Consider the following 20,548-nt stretch of genomic DNA (forward strand, 5'->3'; position numbering starts at 1 on the left):
CATGCTGGTTTGAAGCAATTATGTACCCCAGAAAAGCCATGTTCTTTAATCCTCATTGATTCAATATTCCTGGGTGGAATCCTTTTGATTGCTTCCATGGAGATATGACCCACCCAATTGTGGATCATATCTTTTGATTAGATGATTTCCATGGATCCATGTCTCCACCCATTCAAGGTGGGGTTGCTTATTGGAGCCCTTTAAGAGGGAACCATTTTGGGAAAAGCTTTAGCGCCACCAGAACTGACAGAGCCAACAGAATGAACACAGCCCAGGGTAGCCCGTGAAGATTCCTGGAGAGAAAGCCAGCAGATGTATCCATATGCCTTTCTAGCTGAGAAAGAAACACCGAACATCACCAGCCTTCTTGAACCAAGGTATCTTTCCTGGATGCCTTAATTTGGACATTTTTATAGCTGTGCCTTAATTTGGACATTTTCACAGCCTTAGAACTGTAAACTTGCAATTTTATAAATTCCCGTTTTTAAAAAGCCATTCCATTTCTTGTATATCACACTCTATCAGCTTACCAACCAAAACACCATTATACAAACGAGCCTAGTGTCCACCCACAGCAGAAGCCTCGCCCGAATCCCCCGCCTCAGTTCTTTAAGGAAATCCACAGGGAGCTGCTAGGCATGGAGCCGATGGTACACAATCAGGGTTGCATCTCAAAGCACCCATGAGCATCCCAGTGGAGTTGCCAAATTGTTACCGCAAGCATGGCACTTTCCACACAAGGGCCTGTATGACCAGGCACTACAAAGGAGAAACATGTTTCTCAGTGTGAAGGTGGTTTACTGCAACCGCACTTTGCAAGGAACTATAGGAATCTTCTCTAAACCAGTTCAAACTGGGGATGTAGGCTAGGGTTTTTATAAGTAAATGAAAGGGGGTAGGGGTCAAAAACTACCGTCCACAGGATTCATTCTTGTCAGGTGACTTTGGATCTTCATGAGGAAGGCACCGGCAAATGTTTTATCTTGTGTTGTCCCAAGCATGTCTCGTTCCAGCTTCAGTAATTAGGCTTAGATATTGACCTGTAAGCTCTTAGGTGCAGAGTCTTTCTTCATGATGCTTTTCTTAGCTGTCCTCAGTAATGTCAAAACGTCTTCGAGGAACAAGTCACTGTTTCACTGGGCCACGGGTTTTTTTCTTGATTCTATTCAGTTATCCTATTCGTGTCAGCAGAACTGAGAAAAGGTCTGGTTAATGCTCTGGAAGCTAAGCACAAAGCAGATTACTAAGCTTAGCTAGGGTAAAAAGTTTTCCAGCTATCATTCGGAGACGCAATAGTCAAGTGAGTCTGGGGAAGAGGGAAGGAAATGACCATCTTTCAGGTCCAAGAGTGAATCTTAACTGGATGGCTCATTCCTACATTATGTTCTATTTCGAAATTTTGTTTGTTTGTTTTTGTTTCTTGTTAGCTAATTAAGATACCATTAAGGCATTTTGAAAGTGGGAACAAAAGTGACTTCTTTTAGCTGTAATTAACAACTATTCCTTCCTCCAAGGAGGTTCGAAGGGTCTATTCCAGCCTGAAAGAACTTGAGAGGTACGTGCGTCCACCAGACCACGGCTGCAGATTCCCCTACACAGACGTATTGCTGCAACCTCGCGGCGTCTCCGCCCTCACCACTCAGGAAGGGGCAGAGCTCGACGTGCTGACGTCAGGCGCGCTGACGTTATCAGTGTGCGACTCCGGCCAGCGTCTGCTCGTAGTTGCCGGGTGGTGCGTAGCCCTCGGCGCCTGCCTCTAGGCGTTCGGAAGGCAGGGGTTTGTGACCAGAGCGAGGCGTGTTTTCTCTCTCACCTGCTCGGAAGAATAACTTTAGTTACATGTTAAGTGTAGGCAGCAGGACAGTTATCCTATTTTGTTTATGAAAAGCACCTTCTCTTTGATTATACAAGCGCAGGCTTAGGGCAGCGTCTGTGTCATGCCGAACTCGCGGCGCAGGCCCCGCGGGGGTGCTGGGGGTGGCGCCAGGACGGCTGGCCGGGAAGAGCTAGTGTCGCGGTCCTTGCAGAGCGCAGAGCACTGCCTGGCTGCCCAGGACTTCGGCACCTCCTATGCCCACTATCTCCTTGTGCTTAGCCTGGCCCCGGAGCTGAAAGACGATGTGAAGGTTAGTGTGTTTTGCTTTTTGTCACCAGCGGGCTAATGATCCTCCGTTCTTAAAAAATTTGGGTAGTGGAGGGTGATAGGGTGCGCCGCTGGTGTTTGCTGTTTTTGCTACTCATCCTTGACTTCTTTTATTCACACACAACAAAAATACTGTCGGCTCCACCTTCGAAATATATCCAGAATTTATCACTTCTAAGCCTTCCCTCTTTTCTATCCACGGTCAGTCATTTTTTGCCGGTTTATCGCATTAGGCTCTCAGCGGGGCTTCTTCCTGCAGTCTGTTTCAACACAGCAAGCGTGAGCTTTTTATATAAAAAATTAAGTAATAGCACTACTATTGCAAAACAAAAAAAATTCTAAGTTCTTGGTATGGCCAGCGAGGCAACAGGTGATCCTTCCTCCCTGTAATTCCATTTGAAGCATGCCCCCTGACTTTGAGCTTTTGCTCTTGCCCTACTATGTGCGAAAGGAATGTTGTGGGTTTTTATAGTTGAATAAAGTTTGCATTCGCTGATGCATTATTTAGCTTCAGTTATTTGATATGTGACAGTTATTCTGTTGAAATGCTGTACATTAAAAAAATAATTTTAGAATCTAAACTAAAAAAGTGGTTTAATTTAATTTTGTATTCAGTTTTCAGCTTCCAGGTACTTTGCATTAACACAGGGCTTCCTCAGCCTCAGTACTGTTGACATTTTGGAATGGGTAATCCTTTGTAGTGGGAGCTGTACAGTGCAGTTTAGGATATTTAGGAGAATCCTTAATCACTACACACTGTGTGTCAGTAGTATCCCCCACAGGTTCTCCACCCCCAGCGATGGCAATCACGAGTATCTCCAGACATTTCTCATGCAGAGGGAACAGAGGAGGGCTGGTAGAGAACCATTGCTTTATGGGTACATGAAAAAGAAGGCAAAATAAATAATTAGGGCAAAGAAAGGTGGGCCCCTCACTCAGTAGTTAAGCTGTTCCTTCAAATTCCAATTATGCAGATTTCTGAAGAATGCTCTTTAAGGATATTTGTTGGTGCAGATTTTGAGGAAATACCATTAGATTTGTAAGTCAATCTCACTAATGGATTAAGTGGAGTCAAATAAATTTAATGTAAATTTTAGAATCAGTGGGCCTACCCCAGAAGGTGATACATTGGGATGCATTTTTCTTTTTTAGGGCTAATAATACCTCTCTAGGTTTTTAACGTGGGTTACAAATATGTAAAGTTCCTACTGCAATGCCTGGCATTCAGTAGGCTTCAGTAAGTAGTTGTGTTTCCTGCAGATCAAAGTCTATATTGCATTGCATGGCTTATTTGCAAAAAGTGCTGTTTCTCTTGTATCATTTTCTGTTGCTCTTTCTGTCACCTCTCCCCATAACCAAGTGCCTGCCACACCAATCTATTTACCTGTAGATTTCCTGATCCATTTCATGTATTTTGTGCTTTATTTCCTTACACCCCAGAATCACTTTCATATCTTTGTCTCTTTGATGAACTCCTTTAAGTTTCAGTTTCAGGTATCACTTCTTCTGTATATGAAATATGTGAAGATGATTTAAAATGTGTTCATGATAAAGCTGAGATGACTAAAGTTTACCTTCTTTCCACTGTTTTCAGTGCGGAGAATGGCTCGAGGGAAGAGAGACTAGAGCTAGTGTAAGAGTGAGAAGGTTATTTCTGTAGTCCAGCAATAGACCAAGAGGGCCGGATTAGGCTGGAGATGGAGAGGAGGTGAAATATTTAAAGAACTGGCAGGCTTTGAAACCGCATGTGGAATTAAAGTAGCATTTTAAGGTAATTCTGAGTTTGAGGTTGGGGTAGTACCTTAACCTTTTATCTTGTTTCAGAGTAATATGATGTTTTCAGTTTAGAACGTTTTATACTTTTTCAAAATTTTGTGTTAAATTTCCGTCTCTTTTACAAGGCCTCTTTGAGGAAAGAAACACGATTTATGTTTTCCATCGCTGTGTTTTAGCTTTAGCTCTTTGCACACTGGCTGTTCAAGAATTACTTGAATTGTGCTCAGTTTGAGGTGGCTGAGGGGACAATCCCTTGGAAAGTTGCTTCTGCAAGAAGAGAAGATTTTGACTGGAGATTTAGATGTAGCATCTGTCAACACATAGGTGATAGTTAATGCATTGGGGATGGACAAGAAAAGAGAAAAGGGCTGATAACAAACCCCTAGAATATAGCAGCTCATAGGAAAAGAGGTGAAGAATCAGGAGAGTCTGATATGGCAGCTAAGAATGGAGAGAGTTTAGAGAAGAGAATGGTCAGATCATCTCATTGTGCATATAGTACCACATAAATGTTAAAATTCATTTACACATTTATTTATTCATTCAACAAACAGTGCCTACTAAAGCCAAATAAAATTTAAGACAATTTGTACAGTAATAGTTAAGTTCCATACTCTGTGGAATCTTGAATCAGCATTGTTAATTGTTTCATCCTTTGTTTTTGACTAATTTTCTTCTCTTTTGTAAAGGAAACTTTTCAGTATACACTCTTCAGATGGGCTGAAGAACTTGATGCTCTTAATCGAATACAAGACTTACTTGGTTGCTATGAGCAAGCGTTGGAACTCTTTCCTGATGATGAAGTAATTTGCAATAGTATGGGAGAGCATCTTTTCAGGTTTGTAGTGACTTCAGTATTACTTGTTAAAAATTATTCTGTATCCATCTGGATCAGGAATAAATCATACAGTGATTTGAACAAGGAATGTTTAATATAAGGAATTATTATCTATAGTAGGGCATCAAAGTAATGAGGAATTATCTAGTATGAAATAAAGAGAACTCAAAAGAATGTAGGAATACAGATGATATTATCATAGTAGCTTTAATTTTATATAACATACTACATAATGGCTATACCTCTAGGGCCAAGATAGAGCATCCAAGGAAGTGACCCCCCTCCCCCAATTGGGCTGAGATCCAGACCTTTCTGGAGACAGTACAGAAAAATAACTGCAGTGTCTTGCTGGAGAACTTGCTGGAAATCTGCTCTTTGGAACTTGATGGAAATTGCCCTCTGGGGTGCCAGGGAAAACTTCACATGAAAATGTCTCACCGGAGGCACTCTATTACAAAACTAACCAGTAGGAAAGATGCTGACTGTTGGGCACTGCTGTCCACCATAGACTGAAGGAGCGCATCATGTAGGTACCTTTTGCCTGGCATGTTCCAAAATTTCAGACTCCCAGAAGTAAGTTCTAGAGTGTTTAGCATAAACCACATTGTTTGTACAAACAGTTTAGGTACCGTAAGCCACTCTTACAGTTAGGGTAGTGGGAACCCTCCTGAAATCCAAGTTCCGAGATGCCAGCCAAGGGCCATCTTTGCAAGTAAGCCTTTCAAAGGAACAACCAGGGCCTGCTATGTTAATTTTTTTTTTTTCTGCACACTGGCGCATGCACATAAGGTAATTCTGAGAAAATACCAGAAATGCAATGAAAGGGTAACATTGCTTCTGAATTTGGAAGCTTCAGAGTAATGGAATGGAGCTTGGTTCTGCCAAATTGGAAAGTAACAATTGCTCAGATTGCTAGGGATTTAATTACATTAATGAATCTCACTTTACATGTTCCTTTTAGTTATTTTTTGTGCCTATTCACTTCTTCCCCCCTCAAAGCACACAGTTAAAATAAACTTGGGATTAGTACTAATGCAGTAAAAAGATCCTAAGGACCATAGAATTTCTTTTCTTAAATGTGTCTTGATTCCGTTAGCTCTTGATAGTCCACTTCCTAGTCTCATCCCTGGTGTCCACAGGCCCCTGACTTGGCTCAGTGGATTATATTATGCAGGTCCAGAGCTCTGGGGAAGGAGAACATGTAAATCTGTGCTGGTTTTGAGAAGGTAAATTAATTGAGCAATCAACTCAGTGTTTCTTACGCATTTTTTGAATATAGGAAAATAATGTTTTGAAATGAACTTTTAGAAGTAATGTTTTTTTTTAACTTAAGAATATGTATGACCAACCTGACAGATGTTACCTCTGTGATAATTAATGTAAATTCTCAGTGGTCATTCACTGTGAAGGGTATGAATGTTTATTATAGTATCAAATGGCATGTTTCCTCAATGAGAAAAATATTTGAGATTTGATGTATAGAATTTTATGTCAGCACTTACTTAATGAAAAAAAGCATCCTAGCTATCAATGTACCAATATAGCAAGTGCCTCTTTGCTGAGGCTGTTCAACAAGTTGGTAATAATTATTATATTATCCGCTGTGTAGACATAAATGTTTTTCTAAATAAATGCAATTTCTTTGCTTTTCTATAGAGCGTTCTTTTTCTTCACTGGAATATCTTTCTACTCTCCATTGGAACTTAGGAAAACTGATTGGAAAAAAAATTTTTGTTTTGGATTTGTTTTTAATAAATCTCATCTCACTGCTTTTTTCAAAATAAAGGGAGAATTTTTGTTTAGTAAGTACCATTGTAATGCCCTATTGTATATAGTAATATTTCCCAGTTCCAGCAGAACTGGGAAATGAGCAGATTTCTGAGATTTCTGAGATTTCTGGATTTCTAAGAAATCCAGCAGATTTCTCCTAGTATTTTTCATTTGCTGATCTGGTTATATTAAATTTTATTAAATAAGTTCTATATAAGAAATATCTTTACTATCCTTTATTAGTCAGTCTCAATATTGTGCTGTAATTACTGTGCTATTTAACAGTCTTATAATGACCTGGAGAGTGATAATGGGTACTTCTTCAAGAGACAAATATTTGATAGTTTCTAGTTGTGTAGAGTATGATGATAATTAGGAAAACAGAATATCCTCTGAGGTCTGTTTTTTCACATTAATAGCTGATCTAATACACAGCATCCATTGCTATAAATTAGTAACCTCTTGCCATTTCAATAAGATTCACTTAAAAAAGATTAGTAGACTTTTTAATTGGTAAAAAATGTCCATTTTAATTTCAAAGTTTTCTTTTGTTCTTCAGTTGATGTAAAGGGAGTTAACTCTGCAGGATTCAATTGGATTTCCAGATTATATACATATAATGATGATAACATTATAAGATCATCTTTCAGGATAATTTCAATTTAACAGAAAATTGGAGCTGCATACATTTTTGGCAGAGTGTAATTATTGGTAACCTATTGCTGTGGGATATAATACTGGTTTCCTAGGGCTGCTATAACAAATTTCCTCAAGCTTAATGGCTTAAAACAAGAGAAATTTATTATCTTGCAGTTCTGGAAGCTAGAAGAATGAAATCACGATATTGGCAGGCTGTGCAGCCTTTAACATCTCTAGGGAAGAATCTTTTCCATGCCTCTCATCTACTTCTGACAGTGGCTCGAGTCCTTGGTGCCCTTTGGTTTGTGGAAGAATAACTCCAATCTCTGCTTCTGTATCTTCATATGGCTATCTTGTCTCTTGTTCATCTGTATTTCTTCTCTCTTTTTTGTAAGGATACTGGTCCTACTGGATTAAGTGGCTACCCTTCTCTTGTGTGACCTCATTTTAACTTAACTAATTCCATCTGTGGTGACCCTGTTCCCAGATTAGGTCACATTCATGGTATACAGGTTAAGACTTGTACTTACCTTTTTTCAACTTAAAACAGACATCATTTTGAGCAGTTAATGAACATTGACACAAGTAATAAATGCTTCGTATTAATTTGCTTTGAAAAGATGCAGCTACGCAACATTCCTAATTCAGACATTGGCGGTTTTAATAATGTGAATATTGCTTTTCCTATACAATTTACTTTTATTCTCTAGGGCAGTGGTTCTTAACCTTTATTCTACCCTAATTTTCTCATCAAAAACAGTGGGTCACTTACTCCCCACCAAAATAATCACCGTTAGAAAAGAAAAAGATTTCTAAAAGAAATGATCGCGTCCTTTCCTGACATTTATTTGTGAAATAAAATTCTCATCTAAAGTGTCACAACTTTGCAACCCTTTTTTAGTCTAGTAGAATCAGATTTTAAATTAAATAGAACAAAATATATTTATATCACTAATCAAGAAGATAATGTTTTTCATAGCTAAAAGAAAAATGGCATTTTTATAGTTCAGTGATATTATTATTGACAGGTGAGTCTTTTTTTATTGGGTAAATTTTAATTCAGCAGATTACATAGTTATTAGATTAACATTACAGCTTAAGGAAACTAGATGATGTATTATTTTAAGTATCAAACCTAAGAGAAGCACAAATCCAGAACAGTACTAAAAGCAGGTTTGGCACTGATTCAATAAATAGATTGATCATTGATATTAGGAATTTTATTAATACCCATTGCTAAATTAGCCTTTCAATAAATAATAATTGCATATTATGTGTTTTCTACTGTACTGTGTGCTTTGGGAGTTGCAGAACAAGATTAAGATAGCTCTACCTTCAAGGAACTTAAAACTCTAGTTACAAAGAAGATGAATATATAAAGCAGAAGCTCTCTTAATTAACCTATCAGGATTGGTAGTCAAATGGTTAATCACTGGTAGTTGATTAAATATAAAAGCTAGATAAAAGTAAGGAATCATTAAAAAAACATATCAACCTTAAACATTAATTTTTTTTTAATTTATTTTTTTGTATGCTGTATGGCAGGGTCACATTTTATTCTTTTTCCATGTATGTATCCCTTAAACATCTTTATTTTAATTTAAAACACAAGTGCAATCATTTGATATAGGGCTATTTGTTGTCTTTTATTAGTGTAGTCTCCTGTTTAGAGTTTCAGAATGACTTTTTTGCTTAAACCATACTCAGTGAATAGTCTGATTCACTTTCTTTTGAAATGGACTCCTTGTTTAAAGGTGCTTGCAAATAGTATGAATACAGAAGGGTTCTGCTAGCTCTGATCTGTTCAGTGTGTGGTGTACACACTAGTGCCTGTCCACAAATGACTGATTCTGGTAGTTTGGAGCTATATGTACCCCAGAAAAACATCTCCTGTGGGTGTGAACCCATTGTAAGTAGGAAGTTCCGATGAGGTTATTTCATTTAAGGTGTGCTTGACCTTATTCAGGATATGTGTTAATCCTATTACTGGGGTCCTTTATAGCAGAATGGAATTCAGAGAGAGAGAGAGAAAGCCAGGGGAAGTGGCCAGAAGCTGAATAGTGAAACCAAGAAGAGAAGGGAGAGGCTGGAGAGGTTACCATGTGTATTGCCATGTGACAAGAGGAGCCCATCACCAAGGTTGCCAGTAGCCAGCCCCAGAATGCCACTGGCCTTGGGGAGGAAGCATTGCCCTGATGATGTCTTATTTTGAACTCCTGTCTTAACCTCAAAACCATGAGCTAATGAATTCCCATTGTTGAAGCCAAACCATTGGATGACATTTGCTTGAGCAGCCCAGGAGACTAAAACACCAATCTGTGACAGATAAGTGTATATTGAGAGTAAGCATTTAAATACGTATGTAGCAGTTTGACATGGCCACGTATCCAAACGTGATTAGGGAATTCTCTTTAGAAGAGAGAATAGACCAGTTTAGATATTGCTAAACTTTAATGTGGCATAAGCTGTATACTAATTATCTGTAGTAGGACTGTAGGTATACAAAGAATTAGATATTTTAATAGGTGTGTATGGGGAATTCTTCACTACAGATAGTTTGAAAAGCACTGTTCTGTATGGTTTGATAGTTTTTCCATCTTTTATTATTGATTTACTCACATCTAATTCAGTAACGGTTTGGGGAATGACTCATCTTTGATTTTTTTCAAAGTATTTAGTATACTTACAGCCTCAGGAAGAACAACCCTCTTTTTTGCATTCACATTTATTTAGTGTCTGTAATAATTGAATTAAAATATGTAATTATAGTAACAAGTACAATTGGCATAAATTAGTTTGGCAGCAAATGCAAAATGACTCTTGGTAACCTTTCAGCTTTGCTGATGAGAGAAACATGTGTGCAGGCACACCGGAGAGGAGCCTCCTAGCCATAGGCATTAGTATGTTATACAGAAGGAATTGTTTTCAGAGAGCACTGATATCTGTAGCAAGTTGCTTAAGTGGAGACGACTAAGAGCTTCTTCTTTACTTCATTACAATCTTAATTTATAGTCAAGTACTTATTAGTGTCCTGGAATGCATAAATGAGTTCAGAAAAGAAAGAAGTCATTAAGGATGCAGTCCTCACAGAGGGTTCTTAAATGTTGGGTGAGATTTGGGATGCTGTTAACAAAGGCACTACAGTTGATAGCATATAATTAAATATTTTGTCTTTGTCATTTTCTACTCTAGAATGGGCTTTAGAGATGAAGCAGCTGGGTATTTTCATAAAGCAGTGAAACTAAACCCTAATTTCAGCGATGCAAAAGAGAATTTTTATCGGGTTGCAAACTGGTTGGTGGAACGCTGGCACTTTATCATGCTTAATGACACTAAGAGGAATATGATTTATAATGCAGCAATCCAAAAGGCGGTTTACTCAGGGTCAAAAAGTGTTTTGGACATTGGAGCAGGAACTGGAATACTAAGGTTTGTTCTAATTGTGCTTTAATTATATATATATATAATTACATATATATACATCTATATATACACATACACTAATAATGTAAATTTAAACTTTTACTGAATGTAGAAAATTTAACAGTGCTATTTAAAGTAAAATAATAGAGTTTAATTTATTATTTCTTATCATATTTTTAGGGTTAGCCATGCAACTTGTATTGTGTTTTTCATTATAACTTTTACTTTATCAAGATCCAAACATAACTGCTAAGAAAATTTTGAAATTATTATCGAAGCTTTCAATAATAATTGAAAATCAGAAGTGATTTTCATGAGTATTTTTCTGGGTTAACATTCTAATAGAATCTATTGTCTAACTTAGAACCTGTTAGCCTTCTTGAGTTGGATATCATAATTCTAAGATTTTTGTCTCAATATGTTAATTAATCTACTTTTTAATGCATAATGAATAATGATTGGGTTAATTAAAAAATAAAAGAAAAACCCTGTCTTCAAGCATCATAGTTCCATTAAGATTTGAAGAAAAATCAGTGGGATATTTTTTCTTGATAGAGCACTTTTTCTTCTTATAGCATGTTTGCTAAAAAAGCTGGAGCACACTCAGTGTATGCCTGTGAGTTATCTAAGACCATGTATGAACTTGCCTGTGACGTAGTGGCTGCAAACAAGATGGAAGCAGGAATCAAACTCTTACATATGAAGTCGCTTGACATAGAGATTCCGAAGCACATTCCTGAAAGGTAGAATAATGTAAACTAATTTTAGTGTTTATAATCCATTATTTCATTTAACAAATTGAGATGCATTTCTAGCTTCTAGGCCCAAGCAAAAATGCTAAAGCCCTTATTTTTTAAAAATATGCATATAGAATAATTCAGTGTAAGAAAGATGTTCATAACGTCATATCCTTTATTAAAAATATTTAACCATCTTGAGAAGAAATTGTGACGAATTAACAACGACGTTTAGCAAGTTACTTTTTACCTTTGTTAATCTCAGTGTTCTAGTTTGTAGAAGTAGATAATACCTCTTATGTGATCGATAACTATTTAACGGATGTACTTAAAAATAATACCTTGAGGAAAATAGACACCTAAATCTCATTTTTAAATCCTTGGCTAAAATGAAAGCTTTGGAAATGTCTGCTGTCAATGTATTTTAACTTGGGCCTTTCAAATGCTTTGTACGTACTCTCATAAATCTTGACTGTTTAGTGTGTTATCCAACTCTGATCCATATCATAAGGGGGATGGATTTTAGAGTTAGAAGTGATTTTTAAATCTGGTCCAACCCCATCATTATAGAGACACAGTTTTCTCTTTATAGCACTAGCTTCACTGTCCCTCCTGGGAAGCCTTTATCTTCTCACCTTGAGTTTCGTTTGTATTGAAAGAGGACTTTTGGAGACTTTTGTCACTGGACTATGATTTTTTAAAAAAGTCTTCTAGTTATATAATAACTTATGTTTACAATAGTACCTTCTGCTTTTCAATAGTTTTTGTATTCTCATGAAAGACGTCTTACCAGATTGTTAGGCAGATTTATTTATCTTACAAAAATGAAGAGTCAAAATTAATTTAATCTGCATTTTATTTTGTAGCTAGTAGTGTAGGAAGATCTATTGGCTTTTGAATCAAGAGATAGAAGCTTAATTCACCTGAGACAGAACAGTCTCTTCAATAAATGGTGCCTAGAGAACTGGATATCCACATGCAAAAGAATGAAAGAGGATCCATATGTCACATCCTCTACAAAAATTAACTCAAATGGATCAAAGACCTAAACATTAGATATAAGACCATAAAATGTTTAGAAGAAAATGTAGGGAAAAATCTTATGAATATTATAATAGGAGGTGGTTTCCTAGACCTTACACCCAAAGCACAAACATTGAATAAATAAATAAATGGGAACTTCTCAAAATTTAACACTTTTTTGCATCAAACAACTTTGTCAAGAAAGTAAAAAGATGCCTACACAATGGGAGACAATATTTGGAAACGATATATCAGATAAGGGTCTAGTATCCAGATTATATAAAGAGATTGTTCAACTCAACAACAAAAAGACAGACAACCCAATTACAAAATGGACAAAAGACATGAACAGACATTTCTCAGAAGAGGAAATACAAACACAAATCTCATACCCACCAGAATGGCCATTATCAATAAAACAGAAAATGATGAGTGCTGGAGAGGATGTGGAGAAAGGCACACTTGTCCACTATTAGTGGGAGTGTCAAATGGTGCAACCGCTGTAGAAGGCAGTTTGGTGGTTCCTCAGGAAGCTAAGTATAGAATTGCCATATGGCCCGGCAATACCATTGCTAGGTATCTACTCAGAGGACATAAGGGCAAGGACACAAACAGATATTTGCACACCAAGGTTTCTAGCAGCCTTATTTACAATTACCAAGAGATGGAAACAGCCTAAATGCCCATCAACAGACGAGTGGCTAAACAAGCTGTGGTATATACATATGATGGAATACTATGCAGCTGTAAGACAGAGTAAAGTTATGAAGTATGTAACAACATGGATGGACCTTGAGAACCTTATGCTGAGTGAGATTAGCCAAAAACAAAATGACAAATACTGTATGGTCTCACTGCTATGAATTGATACTAGTGAATGAACTTGGAAAACTTCAGTTGGTAACAGAGATGGTCAGGAGATAGAAATAAGGTAGATATTGGGTAATTGGAGCTGAACAGATACAGAGTGTGCAACAGAACTGATTGTAAAAAATTCAGAAATGGATAGCACAATACTACCTAACTGTAATACAATAATGTTAGAATACTGAATGAAGCTGAGTGCGAGAATGATAGAGGGAGGAGGCCTGGGGGCACAAATGAAATCAGAAGGAAAGATAGATGATAAAGACCGAGATGGTATAATCTAGGAATGCCTAACGTGTATAATGATAGTGACTAAATGTACAGATTTAAAAATGGTTTTGCATGAGGAAGAACAAAGGAATATCAGTAGTGCAGGGTGTTGAAAATAGATGGTAATTAATATCTTAAAACTTTAGCTTATATGTGAGACTAAAACAAAAAATGTTTATTTGATACCCAATTTATATTTTGACTAGTATGTTTCCTAATATAACTTACGTGGACAGCGTAATTGAACACCATAGTACATGGAACCTTGTGTAGTACATGAGATTTTGTAGGTTTGTCCAGAGTGATGTCCCGATAAATCCCAGGGTGATTTGAGCAGTGAATAAAAGTATTTGCAAAGTCCTCTTGGGGAAATGGTGAGAAAGGGGGAAAATTCACCTTCCCCTAGTGGAGAATTCTTGATATTCTCACAAGCAGTGAGGACAATCAGAGCAATAGCCTGAGACCCCAATCTTGGGGTTTGTTCATATGAAACAACCCTGTAAAGGATATGCTAAGCCTACTTAAAATTAGGCCTAAGAGTCAACCCCAAAAGAACCTCTTTTGTTGCTCAGTTGTGGCCTCACTCTCAGCCAACATGGCAGGCAAACACACTGCCCTTCCCCATTCTATGTGGTACGTGACTCCCAGGAGTGTGAACCTTCCTGGCAATGTGGGACAAAAATCCTAGAATGAGCTGGGACTCAACATCAAGAGTTCCAGCTTGATGAGAAAGCCTTCTCGACCAAAAGGGGGAAGAGCGAAATGAGACAAAATAAAGTGTCATTGACTGAGAGATTCCAAACAGAGTTGAAAGGTTACCCTGGAGGTTATTCTTACACATAATATAGATATCACCTTTTTAGTTAAGATATAATGGAGAGGCTGGAGGGAACTGCCTGAAAATGTAGAGCTGTGTTCTAGTATCTGTGTTTCTTGAAGATGATTGTGTAATGATATAGCTTTCACAGTGTGACTGTGATTGTGAATACCTTGTGTCTGATGCTCCTTTTATCTACCTTATCGGCAGATGAGTAAAACATATGGATTAAAAATAAATAATAGTGGGAACAAATATTAAGATAAATTTAGTAGATTGAAATGCTAGTGATCAATGAAAGGAAGGGGTAAAGGGTATGGTATGTATGAATTTTTTTCTGTTCTTTTTATTTCTTTTTCTGAATTGATGTAAATGTTCTAAGAAATGATCATGATGATGAATATACACTATGTGATATTGTCAGTTACCGATTATATATGTAGAATGGAATGATCATATGGTAAGAATGTTTGTATTTGTATGTTGATATGCTTAATAAATAAAATTAAAAAAAAGAGATAGGGGCTTTAAGTCAGACTCTTATTAATTTAATTTGATCTTGAACAACCTCTAGATGACTTGGGATACCTTTTACACTCTAAATATATGCAATCCTAAATATTGGGTAATTTCTGTATATATGATATTGAGTTTAGGTGCTTTGGGAGATACCAAAATAGTTCCTGCTCTCATGGTACCTACCATCTAGATAGGATGATAAGGAATATTAATGAAATCTTTATCATCTAACTACACAAATGAATGATGCTGCCAATAAGTGCTGAAGGAGTTCAGAGCAGGGAGACATAATGAAGTTTGTATAAGTGACATTTTCTAGAAGGAAAGAATGGACAGAAGATTAGAGCTCTGGAGACAAAGGGTTTTGTGATGACTCAGGGTTAGCTGGTAGGTAAAATAAGAGAGTGACAGGAAAAGACAATTGGTATGTGTGTATGCTCGTAGAAAGTAGAGAATGAATTTTGGGAGGAGGACATTAAATGTTACTTGTAGATCAAGGAAAATGAGAACTGAGGTTATTCGTTTTGATGAGTATTATTTATTTTGATAAGAAGCAAGTCTGATAGAGAATATTTTTGTAGAGTTTTTAGTATATATATATCCAATTGCTTGTCTTTATGGAGTGACAAATAGTAAAAATAATGGTATAAACCACTCTTAAAGATTTAGGCTTTGAAAGAATGGCCCGAGGAGACCAACACATTCAAGTGAAGATTTTCTTCCACCTTTTACCTCTAGCCCCACCTCCCAGAGAGAAGGAGCCAGTGGAAAACGGAGGAATCTTAGGAACATTTGAGTCAAGTTTCTCAAGGTTTAGAGATGGATATTAGAAACGAAAAGTATTAGAAAATTTTACTGATTGACTGTTTCTATAGTTTACTCTTCCTTTCTCTCCTCTGTTAGCTTTGACTTCTTCATGTAATAGCATGATATTTTACTTACATATATCTTTAAAAAATCGTTCTATAGAGTGTCCCTAGTTGTAACAGAAACTGTCGATGCAGGTTTATTTGGAGAAGGGATTGTGGAGAGTTTGATTCATGCATGGGAGCATTTACTTCTACAGCCAAAGGTAAGTAGCATGAAACTGCTTTAGTTTGATTAAGAATGCATTATTTTAACAGATATTTATTCAGCCCCTAGTGTGTGTTTAAAAAATTTTTTTATTGTGAAGTATATATACAAAAAAGCAATAAATTTCAAAGTACATTGTAACATGTAGTTACGGAACAGATTTCAGAGTTTGGTATGGGTTATAGTTCCACAATTTTAGGTTTTTCCTTGTATCTGCTCCAAGACACTAGAGACTGAAAGAAATACCAGGCAATGATTCAGCAGTAATATTCAATTTATTAAATGCTATCCTCTCTGTTATAACTCTGCCTTCTCCTTTGATTCCTCTCCCAGTCTTTTGGGGTATTTGGGTTCTGCCCATTCTAACTTTTTCATGTTGGAAAGGGGTGTCAGTATTATGGGATGGGGGCTGAAAATAGTGGAGTTCTTGGAGAGGCTGGCCACTCTGGGTTTCTGAACTTATCTTGCCTAGGAACCCATCTGGAGGTTGTAGGTTTCTGGAAAGTAATCTTAGTGTGTAAAACTTTCATAGAATTTCAGATAAAGCCCTGGGTGTTCTTTAAGGTTGACAGGAATGGTTTTGGTTGGGATTTGGCAAACCCTGGTAATTAGCAATAGCTAGCTTCCAGAATAGCCTTTCAACTTATTTGAACTCTGTTAGCCACTGATACCTTAGTTTTTTACATTTCTTTTCCCCCTTTTGATCAGGAAGGTGTGGTTGATCTCACAGTGCCAGGGCCAGGCTTATCCCTGGGAGTCATGTCCCATATTGTCAGGGAGAGATCCTAGTATATTTGCAAAGCAATATGAAAAATACTTCCTACCCTCAAGGTACATACTGTGTGGTTGGAAAGAAATCAGTTCAAAAAACATCTAGTACAACATACTGCAACATATATTTGTTTGCCCAAATCAATTCTGCAGGCAGAAAATACTCCAAGAAGGAATTCATGTAAATTGAGATTACTTTGTGGAGGAAACAACTGTGAAAAACTTTAGAGTTGAAAAAAGGAAGTACTTTCAGCCTCATAGCCCTCACTTCTTGTTTCCACCATTTGGCTATGTGAATAATGCTGCTGTGAATATTGGCATACAGGTATCTGTTTGAATCCCGGTTTTCAGATACTTGTATGCCAATACCTAAAAGTGGAATTGCTGGGTCATATGCTAATTTTGTGTTTAGCTTTTGAGGAGCTGTCAAAATGTTTTCTTGTCTTGGTATGGTTTTAAGGTACCAGTAGCATCTGATCTACTAATTGGACAGGGCTAACTCTCAAATTTGTGAAATTATGCTGTGCATTGAAATACTCTGCTGTGGCTCAGAAATCATAGATTTGATCTACATAAAATGTTTTATGAATTTAAGGATTTTAATATGTAATAAAAATTCACTGTTTACAGAAAAAGATTTGGATTGAAACTAGCTAATTGAAAGTTTAAAGAAGGGCAGTGCAACAGTGGCTCAGTGGCAGAATTTTTGCCTGCCATGTTGGAGACCCGGGTTTGATTCCCAGAGCCTGCCCATGCTGAAAAACAAAACAAAAAAATTTAGAGAAGAGCATTGTGTTTTGCAAGTAGGTAATGATACTTTTGGCTTCTCAATTAAAGTCTTGCCCAATAGCCTTTTTTAATTATTATTTTTTATTTATTTATATTATGTTATATTTTATTTTATTTTTTGGTGCATGGTCCAGGAATCGAACCCAGGTGTTCTGCATGGAAGGCGAACATCCTACCACTGAATCACCCATGCGCCCTTACCCAATAACCTTTTGTTTTATGCGGATTTATAGATTCCTTCCCTCCTTCCTTTCTTTCTTGCTTCCCTCCCTTCATCTTCCTCTCTCCCTCCAGTTTTTTCCTTCCTGTTTTGAAAAAAAAAAATTATGCATCCCTATATATAGCAATGAGAATAAAAGAAAAATTTTAATGAAAAAGTCTGCCAGTCCTTATTGTTTTTAGTTTTTTCTTTATTAATTTACAGTTTGTATTATACACGTGTATTTTTGTATACATAAAACAGTATAATTTTTATTTTTGTATTTTCAGACCAAAGGTGAAGATGGTAATTGTGAAAAGTATGGCAAAGTTATACCAGCAAATGCTGTTTTATTTGGGATGGCAGTAGAATGTGCAGAGATCAGAAGACATCATAGGTGAGTAATTATTTAAATAGTAAATTTTTAGAAATAGTAATTTTTAGGAATATACTGTACTTCAAAGTACATTTAGTGAATATTTATGTTGGTGAGATTTGTAGTTTTTTAACCTTTAAATTCATGGTGATTACTCCAGTTGTATTAGTTAGGGTTCTTTAGAGAAACAGAATCAACAGGGAACACTCACAAATATAAAATTTATTAAAGTGTCTCACGTGAGTGCGGGAACACAGAGTCCAGAATCCGCAGGGCAGGCTGTGAAGCCGATGATTCCGATAAGGGTCTGGATGAACTCCACAGGAGAGGTTCGCCAGCCAAAGCAGGAAGAGGAGTCTGTCTCTTCTGAATCCTCCTTAAAAGGCTTCCAGTCATGAGACTGAGTGCCATTCATTGCAGCAGTCAGTCCCCTTGGCTGATTACAAATGGAATCAGCTGTGGATGCAGCTGATGTGATCATGATTTAATTCTATGAAATGTCCTCATTGCAATAGACAGGCCAGCACTAGCCCAACCAGACAAACAGGTATCACCAGTTGGCCATACTGACACATGAACCTGACCATGACAGTCCACCCCTTGTCAACTTGGCAGCTATATATATATCACCTTAAACCATACCTAATTTCTAAATAAAAAACATTAAAAAGCACAGTTTTTTTCTTTCACTTAATACTCAGCTGTCCTGCATATAACTGGAAGCACATTAACTCTCTCCAGAATTGGGTGCAAGTCCTTGGGTAATATTCATTCTTTTTTTAAATATTCATTCTTAAACTTGATATCTTACAAGTTAGATAGTATAACAGGAACAAAACAGCATCACAGTCCTTGTTTCTGTAACTGATCATGTGGTTGTAGTTCATATTTATCACTACCTTCTTTCACTATCTATTCCATGTTCCCTTTACCCTCAGCAAGCACTTCAGCTGGCTGTGGTTCTTTGCCTGGTGGGATGACCCAAATCTTCATTCCTGAAGTTTCAGACCCATTGATAGTCCTGCTTGGATTGGGCTGTTGCAGATTTCCATTGATTTTAATCACAGGGCATAATAGTACTAAAAGACGCCCTAGGGGATCTCCTATATTCCAAGAAAATTCTTCTTTACCTTCATTGTGTAGTTGCGGTCCTATTTCCCCTTGATAGTCAGGGTCAATCAACCCAGACAATAGTGTAATAGTGTAATCCCCTTCTTGGCTTGTAAATTTTATCATAAATATCAAAATGATTTTAAAGTGGATCCAGGGGCATGAGTAGCCCGAAGTGACAGGTGGCAGTCTTAGATTCCAGTTCAATGGAATCGTTGTTGTTTCTCCTGGTGGAAGCACTCCCCTTGTGGAACTAAAACCTGTAGACCATCAGTGCTCAGGGTCACAGGGACAGAAAGCAAAAATTTTCCTAGTGGATCACTAGGGGTAATAGTGAGTGGTGCCACTCTCATTTCCACCCCATGGTTCCTGGACCCATAGATCCTGGCTATGGGAGAAACAGCACCATAGAGCGGATGCTGATTCAGAGCATCTATAGCTTCCTGGAGAACATTACCCCAGCTTTCAAGGTAGTGCTGCCTAGTTGGCACTGTAATTGAGTTTTCAAAAGGCCATTCTACCGTTCTATCAATCCAGCTGCTTCTGGATGATGGGGAACATGGTAAGACCAGAGAATTCCATGAGCTTATGCCCATTCCCACACTTCATTTGCTGTGAAGTGTGTTCCTTGATCAGAAGCAATGCTATGTGGAATACCATGACAATGGATAAAGCATTCTGTAAGCCCAGGGATGGTAGTTTTGGCAGAAGCATTGTGTACAGGGAAAGCAAACCCATATCCAGAGTATGTGTTGATTCCTGGATAGAACAAATTGCTGCCCCTTCCATGAAGGATGTGGTGCAATGTAATCAGCCTGCCACCATGTAGCTGGCTGGTCACATCAGATTGTGCCTTATCGAGGGCTGAGTGTGGGTCTCTGCTGCTGGCAGATTGGGCACTCAGCTTTGGTGAGTGGAAGTCCATGTTGCTGAGCCCATGCATAACTTCAGTCCCTACCACCATGACCGTGGTCATACTTTGTTCATGAGCCCATTGGGCAGTGAGAGGAGTTGCTGGGGAAAAGAGGCTGACTGGGATCCACCGAACAGGTCATCTTATCCACTTGATTATTAAAACCTTTCTCTGCTGAAGTCACCCTCTGGTGCCCTGATTTTGATTTTATTAGCAGTTTTTAAGGGAGTACCCCTCCCATCACTTAGTAGTAATGAATGTAACCTGTAAATATAGGAAATACTAATGAGTAAAGGAAGAAAATAAATATCCTAAACCTCTCACTGATTGATAACCACTGTTCACCTTTGTTGTATATCCTTCTTTACTCTTTTCTTTATGTAATTATTTGTTCTTGGATTGAGAATTTTTAGGTTGCTTCCACTTTCCTGCTTTTAGAAACAAGGATGAACATCTTTGCATTTACATCTTTATGGACTTGTTTTATTATTTTC

At 37.4% G+C, this 20,548-nt stretch overlaps 1 protein-coding gene across 5 annotated transcripts in view; it reads left to right on the top strand.

Moving 5' to 3' along the window:
* Positions 1-1,705: 1,705 nt before the first annotated feature.
* The window catches only part of PRMT9 (protein arginine methyltransferase 9), a 73,247-nt gene continuing 54,404 nt past the window's right edge, over positions 1,706-20,548 (top strand). For 3 of the 5 annotated variants that reach the window (XR_013167470.1, XM_077139866.1, XM_077139867.1), the window contains exons 1-6: positions 1,706-2,126; positions 4,609-4,757; positions 10,359-10,595; positions 11,165-11,332; positions 15,792-15,894; positions 17,946-18,052. Coding sequence is in view for 4 of the 5 variants with exons in the window: in XM_077139866.1 (XP_076995981.1) it covers positions 1,938-2,126; positions 4,609-4,757; positions 10,359-10,595; positions 11,165-11,332; positions 15,792-15,894; positions 17,946-18,052 (953 nt within the window). In the remaining variant the exon portion in view is untranslated. Of the gene's footprint in view, positions 2,127-4,608; positions 4,758-6,413; positions 6,560-10,358; positions 10,596-11,164; positions 11,333-15,791; positions 15,895-17,945; positions 18,053-20,548 lie in introns of those variants that run through there. The other 2 variants (XM_077139869.1, XM_077139868.1) reach the window with 2 other exon arrangements.

The sequence above is a fragment of the Tamandua tetradactyla genome, chromosome 22 (assembly GCF_023851605.1).
Source record: "Tamandua tetradactyla isolate mTamTet1 chromosome 22, mTamTet1.pri, whole genome shotgun sequence".
NCBI lineage: Eukaryota > Metazoa > Chordata > Mammalia > Pilosa > Myrmecophagidae > Tamandua > Tamandua tetradactyla.